Source organism: Alosa sapidissima, chromosome 21 (genome assembly GCF_018492685.1).
Source record: "Alosa sapidissima isolate fAloSap1 chromosome 21, fAloSap1.pri, whole genome shotgun sequence".
In the NCBI taxonomy this organism is placed as follows: domain Eukaryota; kingdom Metazoa; phylum Chordata; class Actinopteri; order Clupeiformes; family Clupeidae; genus Alosa; species Alosa sapidissima.
In genome coordinates, this window is record NC_055977.1 from 8,404,473 (window position 1) to 8,416,534 (window position 12,062).

The following is a 12,062-nucleotide window of genomic DNA, read 5'->3' on the forward strand; positions in this document are numbered from 1 at the left end:
ACTTTATTGATCCCCAGGGGAAATTCAAGGAAACACACCCAGGTGTCAAAATAAACAGGAATGTCAGTGAAAACCGTCATCTAAAACTAATGCTAAACAACTGCACAGATCAGATCTCTTGACTAATTTCACACTACATGATATTCTCGATAACCACAAAGTCTAGACTAGGACAAACATCCACACATAAGCAACATCCTTCTCCAAGCATGTTAACTTACCCTCCTGCAGCTGAACCACCTCCTCGGTTTCCTGTTTGTCGTGACTGCAGAGGCAGAGAAACAGATGTGGCGACTTTACAACTAAATTGTGAAATATGCCCAACCTGGCATCCCGCCATGAACACAGTCCAACTTCAATAGCTATACTGTGAAAACTCGGGCATGAACTACTTGTTTTTGTGCACAATAGCTAAGCAGACAATATAACCATATCTATCCTACAAGGTTTATTTTATCCAAAATAATATTAACAACAATCGGATCAGTATTAAAGGCAATGTAAATATTATGTACTTAGTCATGTCTGGTGCTGCTATGTGAGCACCAATTCAACACAACAAACCGGGGCTCTGGTGGGCTAACGTTAACGTTAGCTATCCCACTGACGTTCAACTAATAATTTGGTACATCACCTGGGAATTGTGTGCATGTTTTAAAGTCATTAGCTTAAGTTTAAATTTATCAACATGCAACTGCCATGTAGTGTGGTTATTATAAATCAGCAAACTAGACCTGAGAAACGAAACGACCTTTATTGGATATAGCATGCAGTCTTTGGGCTAACATTAAATGACAAAGTTGGCGATTAACCTAGATAAACAGCATCGACTAATGTGTTGAGGACAGGCTATTCAAACAACCCGCGCATATACAGGGAAATACTTATTTGCCTTACTGTAGTGGGTTAAAAATAATATCAAACTATACATGTTTAAGCTGCAAACAGTGCCCAAAGATGGAGGTGACTGGGCCTCGGAAGCCATTAATGCGAGCGACGGGCAAGGGACGCGCTCTCACCTCGTAGGGGTGTCCAGGCTCTGTTCGAGCATATCCATGAAGGTAACGATATAAAAAGTGATATTCAGCGACACTGAAATACGGAGATGGAAGTCCTGATCACGGGGACAAACACACGGGTCATGTGAGAAAGACAGTCCAGGACACGTGAGGTACAGGCTGGGCAAGAACCTAAAATGGAGACCGCAGAGATGGAGGTTGTTTGCGCGCTCTTGCAGATATCGTCGTTTTCGTCCTCTAGTGACCCAGTTTCCGAGAGTAGCGAACGTAACTCTATGTCCTGCGAGCTGAATTGCTGAAAAGATCAGTTGGATTGCTATTCTGGTTTCGATCAAACATGTATATTTTCACTATGTTAGAATTTCTATTTCCTTTTGCTACTTCATTCCTTTCTTCTCTAGAGGATCGGTATCCTTCGGCTCTTTCACTGCAAAGCTGTTGACGTATCCATCCGCAAGACTGCAGCCCTATTCGGTTGCGGGTAATAAAATATGGAGTGGAATAGGTAGGCAATTAACTAGATATCCGCCGATTACAAAACTTTTTGTTGCCCAATGTCGATTGATGCCCTTGGATAATGGAGCACGTAATTATTAAGCAAATCTGTCACGCATCAATTCTTTATTGTCAGAGAATGATGAAGCGCTCCTTAGACCGCATACCGTTATTTGATTTCTGTGTGATCTAAATGGAAACATGTACAAGCCCACGACAGTGTTGTCATTTTACAAGTTCGCCTCGTATTTAGGCGTCAGAAAGTGCTGATAGAGACCCTGGATGTAATGTAGAACTCACTGGGTGTAGCCTACCCTGGATGTAAGGTAGAGCTCACTTTATCGACAGTGTTATATAGTGACATAATGGAGTCTTCTAGGCTGTAGGCTAGAATAAGTAGTTCCTATAGCCTAGCCTAGGCAGTAACGTTACTGTTCTTGATCTCGCTATGCAATAAACGCGTTTTAAAAGCAGCAACATGTTCAATGTGTCGATTCCTCAATCTTCTCTCGACATGTGATACAGTCAACCTCATTAACAAATCTCAAGCTGCACACGAGAGAGATAGCCTATGACTCAGGTGACCGAAGTGATCCAATCCGGGTTTTCCGTCAAACCACATGACACGGATATGGATTTCTTACGAAGAGGAGAGTTGTAGCCATGCAGGAAAAGACACAATGTATCACACTGTTTTCTGCGTAGGGGGGCTAATATGAAGCTTGTAGTTGGTCATGTTAAAAGCAATTCAGCTTAGCGGTTTTAGTCACGCACATGTTAATAGCCCTACATATAAAAGAAATCCCCTTTGAAGCCTCATTGGGTCCTGTGTCATGCATGAGCATATGTAGCTAAGAAGAAAAAAAAAAACAGATTGAAGGAGCACCGTAAGAAAGACAAAATGGACTGATCACCTGATCATCACAGTTACAGACAATAAACTGTAGCCTATAGACTACCAACATTCCCCTTTCCCCCAACTCCTTGACTCTTTGCATACGCGTCATGTTCAGATAAAACAGGATGCCGAGTGTAGGCAATTCACCCATAATCCAATCAATTTATAAACAAGACGAATCATAGACAGATTTATATGTGAGTGTGTGTGTGTGTGTGCAACCTTGTTCCTTTTTGTCTGACAGAGTAAAGGGGAATCCTTTACTCTGTCAGACTCTTTATTCTCTCTCCCCCCCCCCCCCCCCCCTCTCTCTCTCTCTCTCTCTCTCTCTCTCTCTCTCTCTCTCTCTCTCTCTCTGTGTGTTGAGGTGAGTATAGCCTTAAAATGCAATACAACGGTTTCGCCTACTGTGTGTGAAGTTTGGCTGCAGTGGGGTTAGCATTACTAAATTATCAGTTGATCAAATTATCACACAATGTAGGCCTACACCCTTGTCCCCTTGAGTACCAATGCTGCTTCTCACAGACATTGCATGCAGACCTAAATGATAAAACTCTAATTTTTTATCTTCTTCTGTGATTCCTCCTTATTCTCTGACAGAGATGGGCACAAATACAATCTTGTTACAAACTACACATACTGGCTCATAAAATGTAACAAACATTTTATTTAAATACAAGTAATTAGTCATTTGAAATGACAAAAATAATCATGGAATACCAACTTTTCTATGAAACTAGGCATATTATTGAAAGAGACAATAAATACTATTTTCTGATCAGCTGGCAGAGGGCTAATAATTCTGTACATTGGGGCCCCTATGAAGAAGATCTGGTAAAAAATGTAATCAGCGTCCCATATCAATGTAAACGATGATTGAACTGACAAGAAGCAGACTTCACAACAGTGGAATCAACTGTAACACAGCAAACTGCACCATCTATTCCGTAACTAGTATGACCAATTTAACAGGTCAGCCTCTTTTTAAACTGAACTTCTTTTTTTACTTTTTGTGCTATAAATGCCTATTGCCTACGTACATGACTGGCAACATGGCGGACAAACAGAATAACATCCTGTAAGGTGTCTCGATATACAGAATTGATTAACTTGGTGGAGAAAACTCTTTCTGCATCTTGCATCTTTGCCTCCTTCTCCTCCATTATTTCAGCATACCTCGGCGGATGTAATCGCTTGCACAAATCCTCATAAATCATCCTGTTCTGAAGTTTGAATGACACGGGGGCAGCCGTGGCCTACTGGTTAGCGCTTCGGACTTGGAGCCGGAGGGTTGCCGGTTCGAACCCTGACCAGTAGGCACGGCTGAAGTGCCTTTGAGCAAGGCACCTAACCCCTCACTGCTCCCCGAGCGCCGCTGTTGTTGCAGGCAGCTCACTGCACCGGGATTAGTGTGTGCTTCACCTCACTGTGTGTTCACTGTGTGCTGAGTGTGTTTCACTAATTCACAAATTGGGATAAATGCAGAGACCAAATTTCCCTCACAGGATCAAAAGAGTATACTTATACAATACATTAGCTAGTATTCTCCTAGCTATACATCAGCTAGTACTTCTCCCTCAGTATCTTATCTGTATCATTTTCAAATTTTAGTCTTGTAGCACTTGACACACATGACAAATCAAGCTCCTGTAGTTAGTTACTTTAAATTTTTTATTATTTTACTTTTAATGTTCGGGATGATGGAACAGAAAATACAGATATAATGCTTTTAAATTGTCTACAGGGTGACATAAAATTGGCGGCACAAACAAAAAAAATTGGGTTTACAACCCATGTTGACCATTTTGGCTCCTCAGTTGACTTTTCTTTTAATTTTTTCCAACTTTAAACATGTCCAGAGGGGATCGTAAAAGAGAAAAGTTGGATCTAAGTTAAAGCTTGAGTTGGTCACGATGTGGCATACAACTGCAAGAAAAAGGAAAAATGGGTTTTATTTCCTTCCAAAAGGGCAATGAAATTTTCATGGACAAATCGATACTTATGTTTATATATTTATGTTTATGTATATTTAACTTTAGAGCTGCATATAGGGAATTGCCTAAGGGATATCTTTAGACGGGCACCCACCCTATTCTTATAGAGTAACCCTTAGGCAACAAGAAACAGCAATATTAAATACATATACCGGTAATTAAAATACTGCCCATGTCAGTCCAGTGATAGCTTTAGACTTTATTCTTGCACTGTCACACTGTTGGACAGAATCACAGGCTCCGTCCCTGCCCTGTCACTGCAAGCGCTTCATGCTTATTCATCATTAAGCACACTATGTGGATATTTGATTTAGTATATTTTGTATTTTTAGTATTTTTTATCTTCTACTGTCTTTATTGTTCATTGTTTACAGTATTTATGTACTTATATTACTTTTTCTGCTGTAAGGGCATGTTGTGTGTGATGTCTGTATGCTACTGAGACCTTGAATTTCCCCTTGGGGATCAATAAAGTATCTATCTATCTATCTATCTATCTATCTATCTATCTATCTACTGTAGCTATGGGATCTTCAAAAAGCATCTGAAGACTTCACCTTGTTCCCAGTTAATTATTTTTTCTTACAGAGTTGCAATTTGTATGTTTAAGGTTATTGTTGTAATTATGTTAATTTTATTATTTATTGAAGTCATTGTAAGTCACTTTGGACAAAAGCGTCTGCTAAATACCATACACAAAAACATAAACACAAATAAAATAACACTGTAAAAACGACAATGTGGTATTATGTGGTCAACAAAAGTAGTTTTTAGGAAGCTCAGCACACCAGGGTGTATAGAGCAGGGATGTAGTGGAGGCTAAACGCAAGTAAACACAGTTCATCCACCTCTGAAATGTCAGAAATAGAGTTTATCCACCTCTTAGAGTTTATCCAACTCTCAAAAGAGTTTATTCACCAATTGCTTTGCCAACTTTTAACATTTGAAAATCACACTGTTATCCACATTCACAATATGTACACTCATCAACACTCTATAGGAACCATTTAATACCACTGGTATTGTTTTAAATATTGTACAATAACCTCCATCATCATCAAACATGTTCTGAATGCCTTTTTAAAAAATCTGATATTGCATGGGGCAGTCCACCTCACCGAGATCACAGAATTCATAGTTTACCCACCTCTTATTTTACCACTACACCCCTGGTATGGAGGTACTGCATAAGTGCTATCTGCAGACAGCATAGGTGAGAACACACACACACACACACACACACACACACACACACACACACACACACACACACACACACACAGGTATAGATGTATTGAAAATATGTCAGCGTAGACTTGCATAAAGGTTAAAACAAAGAAAAAAACTTCAACCCTCTGTTAAGACATTGCATAGAGTGTAATGTACCTTCTGTGTGTGTGTGTGTGTGTGTGTGTGTGTGTGTGTGTGATTCTAGGTGGGTGTGTGTGAGAATGATGGTGTGTGTGTCAGTACGACACAGAGGCCCCACTAAAAGAAACTGTGTTTCAGCATGTTGCTTTGTACCACAGCAGTATACTGCAAGCCTCTGCATATCCATGCTGTGCAACACACACACACACACACACACACACACACACACACACACACACACAAAAAGTCACAGAAAGACCCCCACCCCCCCACCAACACCCTGGACTGAAAGCCTATGGGATCACGTGCACAGGAACCCCTCCACCACCACCACCCCCAGTACACCCGCTTTGGTCTGTTTGGTAAAGTTGTTAGGTAAAGAGGGGGTGGAGGCGAGAGGAGGTAGATGAGTTTTTAAAGGATTTTGCCTCCATCAACAGAAAAAAGAGAGGGGATAACTTTTTGGAATTCCGCCCAGAGAGTTTCTCTTTGACTTTCTCTCCTCTGGCACGCATCATTTCTCTCCCTCCCTCTTTCTCTCTCTCTCTGTTCCCTCGCTCCCTTTCTTCCCCCGAAAGGTGAACAGTCAAGAGGGTTGGTTTTCCTAGAGGTTGCAAGGTAAGACACATAAGGGATACTTTTGCAGTGTGCTTGTGTGTTAATTAATGCCCTATTGAGAGTCCACCACCCTTTTGTGAATGTCCGGCTGAGTCATTGGTGACCTAGTGTAGCTGGATCCAGTTGAATATGTTCGGAGGCTATGTTCAGTTTTCTTCTGATTAACCCTTAAAGGAGTACCGTTTCACCGGTTTGACGGGAATGTTGGGAAATGAACGTTAAAGAATATCATGGGTTCATTGAATTCAACATAGAATTTTAGAACTTTCAATTGTTGCGGAACGGATTCTTATATTAGAATGTTCAAAAACCTACACCTTTTGGGGTTAATGTTTGGGCCTAGTAAAAAAGGTAATACCACTGTGCCTCTGCAATCTGGTTGGAATAGCCTGGGTTTTCCCATGCTGCCTTACGCGCCTTACTGCTAGGCAGCCCGGATTCCATGGACTTCATTTTTACCTTACCTCAACGAAGGAACCAATTACAGAACGGAGGGGGGACAGCAAGACGATGACGTCACACCGAAGCGGTTATGAGCTATGTACAGACGCATTTGATAGACATCCGTAGCGCCTAATAAATGGCTCTGGGCATTCGTAAACCACGTTTCAAATACGAGATGTGCATGTAGTTCCCAGACCCCATCTCAACGAGATGAGGTTTGGCGTTCGGGAAAGGACTGATCGTGTAAATAAAAGGAGGAATCTCCAGAGCACACAGATGTGCATGTTCCTTATTTTGTTTATCTTGGTCTCGGTCGGTGCAGCAAAAAAGGCTAATGTTTCGATGGTTTACATAATTATCAGAGTCCATCCACTCTCATCATGGACTCCGGTGAAGATGTGAACCGTCGAAATGTTAGTCTTTTTTTGGACTAATACGTTTGGGGAATCTAGTCCAATCCAATTTAAAGTCCAATCACAGAAGATCTGCACAGCTGTGGATGTAGGATGATGATTTGCATGGTCATTAGTCTAGTATACTGCTGTGCAGCCTGGATGGCTGAGGGAGTCAAGGAAATGAGCAATATTAGTCATAGCTCATATACGATGCTCTCTTTTGTGGATTGGAATCACACAGATGTATTTTGTTTGTTTGTTTGTTTGTTTTTGTTTCTGTCCATCGCAGTTTCTCAGAGACTCAAACATAATAATGCTTACTTAGTTTTTGCCATGATTATTTTCATTGTAGCTTTGTGTGGCATAGTTGAGCATCAGTTCAATTATAGTCAGTATACTGAATGGGTCTGAGTGTGCACATGTGTGTGTACTACCAGGGGAAAAATGGAAAGAAAGAAAGGGCCTATTATGTTTAGAATATTAACACTATTGTCAGGGTGTCTTCCAGTAGCCCCTGGTCCTCCAGACTGGTTATAGGACATGTCGGTGTAGTGACCCTTTCAACTGCATAAACAAACATGTGTATTCCTCAGGCATTCCAGTGGCAAAGAAAACAATATTGAACTTATTGTCGCTCCCTCAGGAAATACACAAAGCCTTGGTTCTCAGTTACTGATGGTTTATTTGGCTTCTTTATTACCCACCGAACTGTTAGATTACAGTAATATGAAAACAATACATTCACTCCTTAAACCTTAAAGTCCTCTTAACTCAGTGGTATGCCGGCGTGAACCACGAATCAGCATCTTACAGCATTTGACTGTCCAGGTGAGCTGCGCAACGCATCCAAATGTCCGTGTGCAACATGTCATTTATTGACCTTTAGGCCTACGTGATAAATCAACACGCACACAACCATAAACCAAAATACACAATATAACATTACAAATAATAACAATGAAACAAAAAAATTGTGACAAATTAACTTTGCCAGTTGCACTAATGGTACAGTAATGTGGGGTCAAACAAGAACAATAATAATAATAATAATAATAATAATAATAATAATAATAATAATAACATGTTTTAAATTTGCCATTATAGAGCATTAAGCTAAAGTCCGATTAATTTTCATTTCAAAGTATATATGTTGGTTTTGAACATTTCAACTGGAAACCCTCTAGCTAGGAGCAGATTGAAATTGTCCATTGAAGCTTAGCCTTGCTGACATCTGTATGGTGCTCTGTGTCCAAGGATGTACAGTTTTATGGGCGGCGGCCTCTTTTGTGCCATTGTGGGGAACATCATGCTGGTGGTCTCCACGGCGACGGACTACTGGATGCAGTACCACCTGTCAGGAAGCTCGGCGCACCAGGGCCTATGGAGGTACTGCATGGGGCACAAGTGCTATCTGCAGACAGACAGCATAGGTGAGAAACACACACACACACACACACACACACACACACACACACACACACACACACACAGTATAGACTTGAAAAGATATGTCATTCAGAAGAAACACTTATTATACCTGACTCAAGAAATTCCTATGTAATCTATTATACCCCTCTCCCTTTAAATGGTAAGCTTCTACTCCCACACCTGGCCCAACTCTTTACTTTGTGTATGTGTTGCTGTTCTTGGATGAGCCATATACTCTATATGACCATACCTGGATGGAAGGAAACAAATATAAAATAATTATATGGAAAACAAGGTTAACAGACATAAGTCTTTAGATGCTTTTTGAAGATCATAAGGAAGAATCACAGATGGTAACCGCTGGCAACCAATTTGTTCCTCTGCCCAGCCTACTGGAATGCCACGCGGGCTTTCATGATCCTGTCTGGGATGACATGCTTTGCTGGCATCCTCGCTGGCATCTTTTCTTTTGCCCATTTCTCCACTTTTGAGAGGTTCAACCGCTCCTTCGCTGCAGGAGTCATGTTCTTTGTCTCAAGTAAGTCTCTCTCTCTCTCTCTCTCTCTCTCTCTCTCTCTCTTACTCTGAGTCCCACACACACACACACACACACACACACACACACACACACGCACACACAGATGCACATACTAAATAGGTCGGCCAGTAGCGGTCGATGGTGAATTAGACTCTGTTTTGATGCGTTGTCGTTAAATAAACACACAATGATGGTGCTCTGTGATTGGCAGCCTTTTTTGTGTTCCTCGCCATGGCGATCTACACGGGCATCACCGTGAACTTCCTGGGCAAGCGCTTTGGAGACTGGCGTTTCTCCTGGTCCTACATAATGGGCTGGGTAGCCATGCTCATGACTTTCTTTGCAGGTAAGATGACAAACAGTGAGCAACTAATGGGATTGCATCAGTACATCAAATTTACTACAAAAAAAATACTCATTGTCATGATAATTGCTTACTGTTTTGTACTTGTACTGTGCCCAATGACAATAAAGTTGAATCTAATTGAATCTAATAATGCATTATTAGAGCAAGCACTTACATTTTTCCAGCCCCCTTTCTAGAACTGTCACTTGATTCTGAGAATAGTACTTATTGCTGCGCTAATGTCCTTGATTATTGCTGCGCTAATGTCCTTGATTCTTAGAGTAGTACTTATTGCTGCCCTATATGTCCTTGATTCTGAGAGTAGTACTTACAGTATTGCTGCCCTATCCTTGATTTAGTACTTATTGCTGCCCTAATGTCCTTGATTCTGAGAGTACTTATTGCTGCGCTAATGTCCTTGATTCTGAGAGTACTTATTGCTGCGATAATGTCCTTGATTCTGAGAGTACAGTATTGCTGCGCTAATGTCCTTGATTCTGAGAGTACTTATTGCTGCACTAATGTCCTTGTCGGACTGTGCCTTGATTGTTTCCCCTTTTTTGTAAGTCCCTAAGTCATAAAAAGTGTCAGATACATGACTAAGTGTAAACGTAAAGACCATGCTGTATATGACCTGTAGACATCAAAATATGAAGAGTTTAGTTCCAAAACACACATTAAAAAAAAAAGGTTGTGTTATTTAAAGGTGCTCTAAGCGATGCCACGCGTTTTTTAGGCTAAAACATTTTTTGTAACTTACAGCAAACATCATCTCACGATCCGCTAGCTGTCTGTGTCCTGAATACACTGTAAAAAAACGCAATCTCTGTGGACAGCCCAGGCTCCAAAAACGGCAAGAAAAACAACCTGGGCAAACCTAGCCCATAAAAACATAACAAACTGTTCCAGCAAATCACAGACGAGATGCTCGTTTAGGAGAGTTTCAATTGCACGGAAGGGAGGGGAAGGAAGTAGCGAGCTAGCTCTCTGTTTTGTTTGAATGTCAACAGAAGTGACGTTACCCAGCATCGCTTAGAGCATCTTTAATGATGTATTTCAGGTATCAATCAACTTGCTGTTTTGATTGAGTAAAGATAAATCAAATAACAATACGCAATTACAGTTCTACTGAAATTACTTGCGACACAAAATGTAAAAAAAAAAAAAACAATTTATGAAATACATTAAAATGGATATAGTGTTTTGGAACCAAGCTCTTCATAGTTGCATACGTGCTTCCTTCATGTAGGGGGCACTGGTCTGCTGTTAGCAGGGCTACGTTATGTAGGGGGCACTGGTCTGGTTCATTTCAAATTTGTGTGAAACCAAACACATCACACATTATCCACACAGATCCAAACTCCTCATATATTTATATCAAACTGTGGTGCATTTCTATGGGTATGAGGATCAGTTTTTATAGGTGTTGATTATCCGTGTAATGTGTGAGGTGTCAGATTTGAAAGATTAATTCAGTGTGTTTGTATACTTTTGTGATGAGCAGATAGAACTTGATTTCTACCCTGTATTTTGTATATTTTATGAGGACAGATATTGTCTTAGTGGAGAGCCTTGTGTGCTCCTTTTGTTGCTACAAGACTACAAGAGCTCAAAGTAACTTGACAACAAGTAATGCATTTATAAATTCTCTTTCACTGTGTGTGTGTGTGTGTGTTGCAGGAATCTTCTACATGTGTGCATACAGAATGCATGAGTGTCGCAGAGTAGCAAGTCCTCGCTGAAGAGAGAAGGATATGAAAGGGGAGCATTTTTAAGGAACTGACCAAAGAAATAACTGACACACAAAACTTATACTTTATTTTTCACAGCAGATGAATGGACAGTTTTTTGTTTACCTATAACACAATGACAGCTCTTCATTTAACTACAGTATATTATTTTTCAATAAAGTTTCTCACCAAAATCACCTGGCCCGTCTTTGACCTAATTTAAGTCCTTATTTGCCCATAAGTCTATTGGTTTCATATGAGCTATCTGCGGTCCATGTGGCTCTAGAGGATTCTATTTTTATCTCTCTCTTCCTCTCTCTCTCTCTCTCTCTCTCTCTCTCTCTCTGTGTGTGTGAAAGAAAAAGAGAGAGAGTGTGTGTTTGTGTGAGTGTGTGTGTGTGTGTGTGTTTTGTAATGCCTTTGCCATGCCTGACCCAAGGACATGTGCTTCTGATTCTGTCTTTCACTTCTGTTAAATTTCAATCAAATAATCATCTATTGTGAATTTTAAAGGTTTGAGAGTATAAGAGACCAGCCTGGGAAAATCAAAACTCCTCACGAAGTGAAAAGAGTCAGGTCACTCATGATTGGGATTCCTTTCCAACATGTACTACTCTTTGACACGGGCACTAACTTTGAAATTATTGGTCTAGCCTACCAATCACATTGATCAGATTCCTAACGTTACTTCCTACTTCGCCTAAACTTTACAAACTGACAATAAACAGCATCAACAGTTAGGAAACAATGTATGTGGGTCTCCTTTACTGTAAATAAATGTCTGCT

The 12,062-nt window shown here is 40.6% G+C and overlaps 2 protein-coding genes across 13 annotated transcripts in view; one reads left to right on the top strand and one right to left on the bottom strand.

Annotated features, from left to right (window-relative positions):
* usf2 (upstream transcription factor 2, c-fos interacting) overlaps positions 1 to 1,992 on the bottom strand; it is an 11,393-nt gene extending 9,401 nt beyond the window's left edge. For 2 of the 11 annotated variants that reach the window (XM_042076603.1, XM_042076602.1), the window contains exons 1-2: positions 1,020 to 1,990; positions 222 to 268 (exon numbers count right to left, since the gene is read on the bottom strand). In XM_042076603.1, coding sequence (XP_041932537.1) covers positions 222 to 268; positions 1,020 to 1,057 — 85 coding nt within the window. In that variant the 5' untranslated portion in view covers positions 1,058 to 1,990. Of the gene's footprint in view, positions 1 to 221; positions 269 to 1,019 lie in introns of all 11 variants that reach the window. The other 9 variants (XM_042076607.1, XM_042076604.1, XM_042076606.1 and 6 more) reach the window with 7 other exon arrangements.
* Positions 1,423 to 11,577, top strand: lim2.4 (lens intrinsic membrane protein 2.4). Of its 2 annotated transcripts, none has more exons than XM_042076608.1 (5): positions 1,423 to 1,524; positions 8,489 to 8,664; positions 9,051 to 9,200; positions 9,412 to 9,546; positions 11,227 to 11,577. In XM_042076608.1, the coding sequence occupies exons 1-5, from the start codon at positions 1,511 to 1,513 to the stop codon at positions 11,286 to 11,288; spliced, it is 537 nt and encodes a 178-aa protein (XP_041932542.1). In that variant the 5' UTR covers positions 1,423 to 1,510; the 3' UTR covers positions 11,289 to 11,577. The 2 variants fall into 2 exon arrangements, with proteins under 2 accessions (XP_041932542.1, XP_041932544.1); XM_042076610.1 differs by lacking the exon at positions 1,423 to 1,524 and adding an exon at positions 6,275 to 6,395.
* Positions 11,578 to 12,062: the final 485 nt, after the last annotated feature.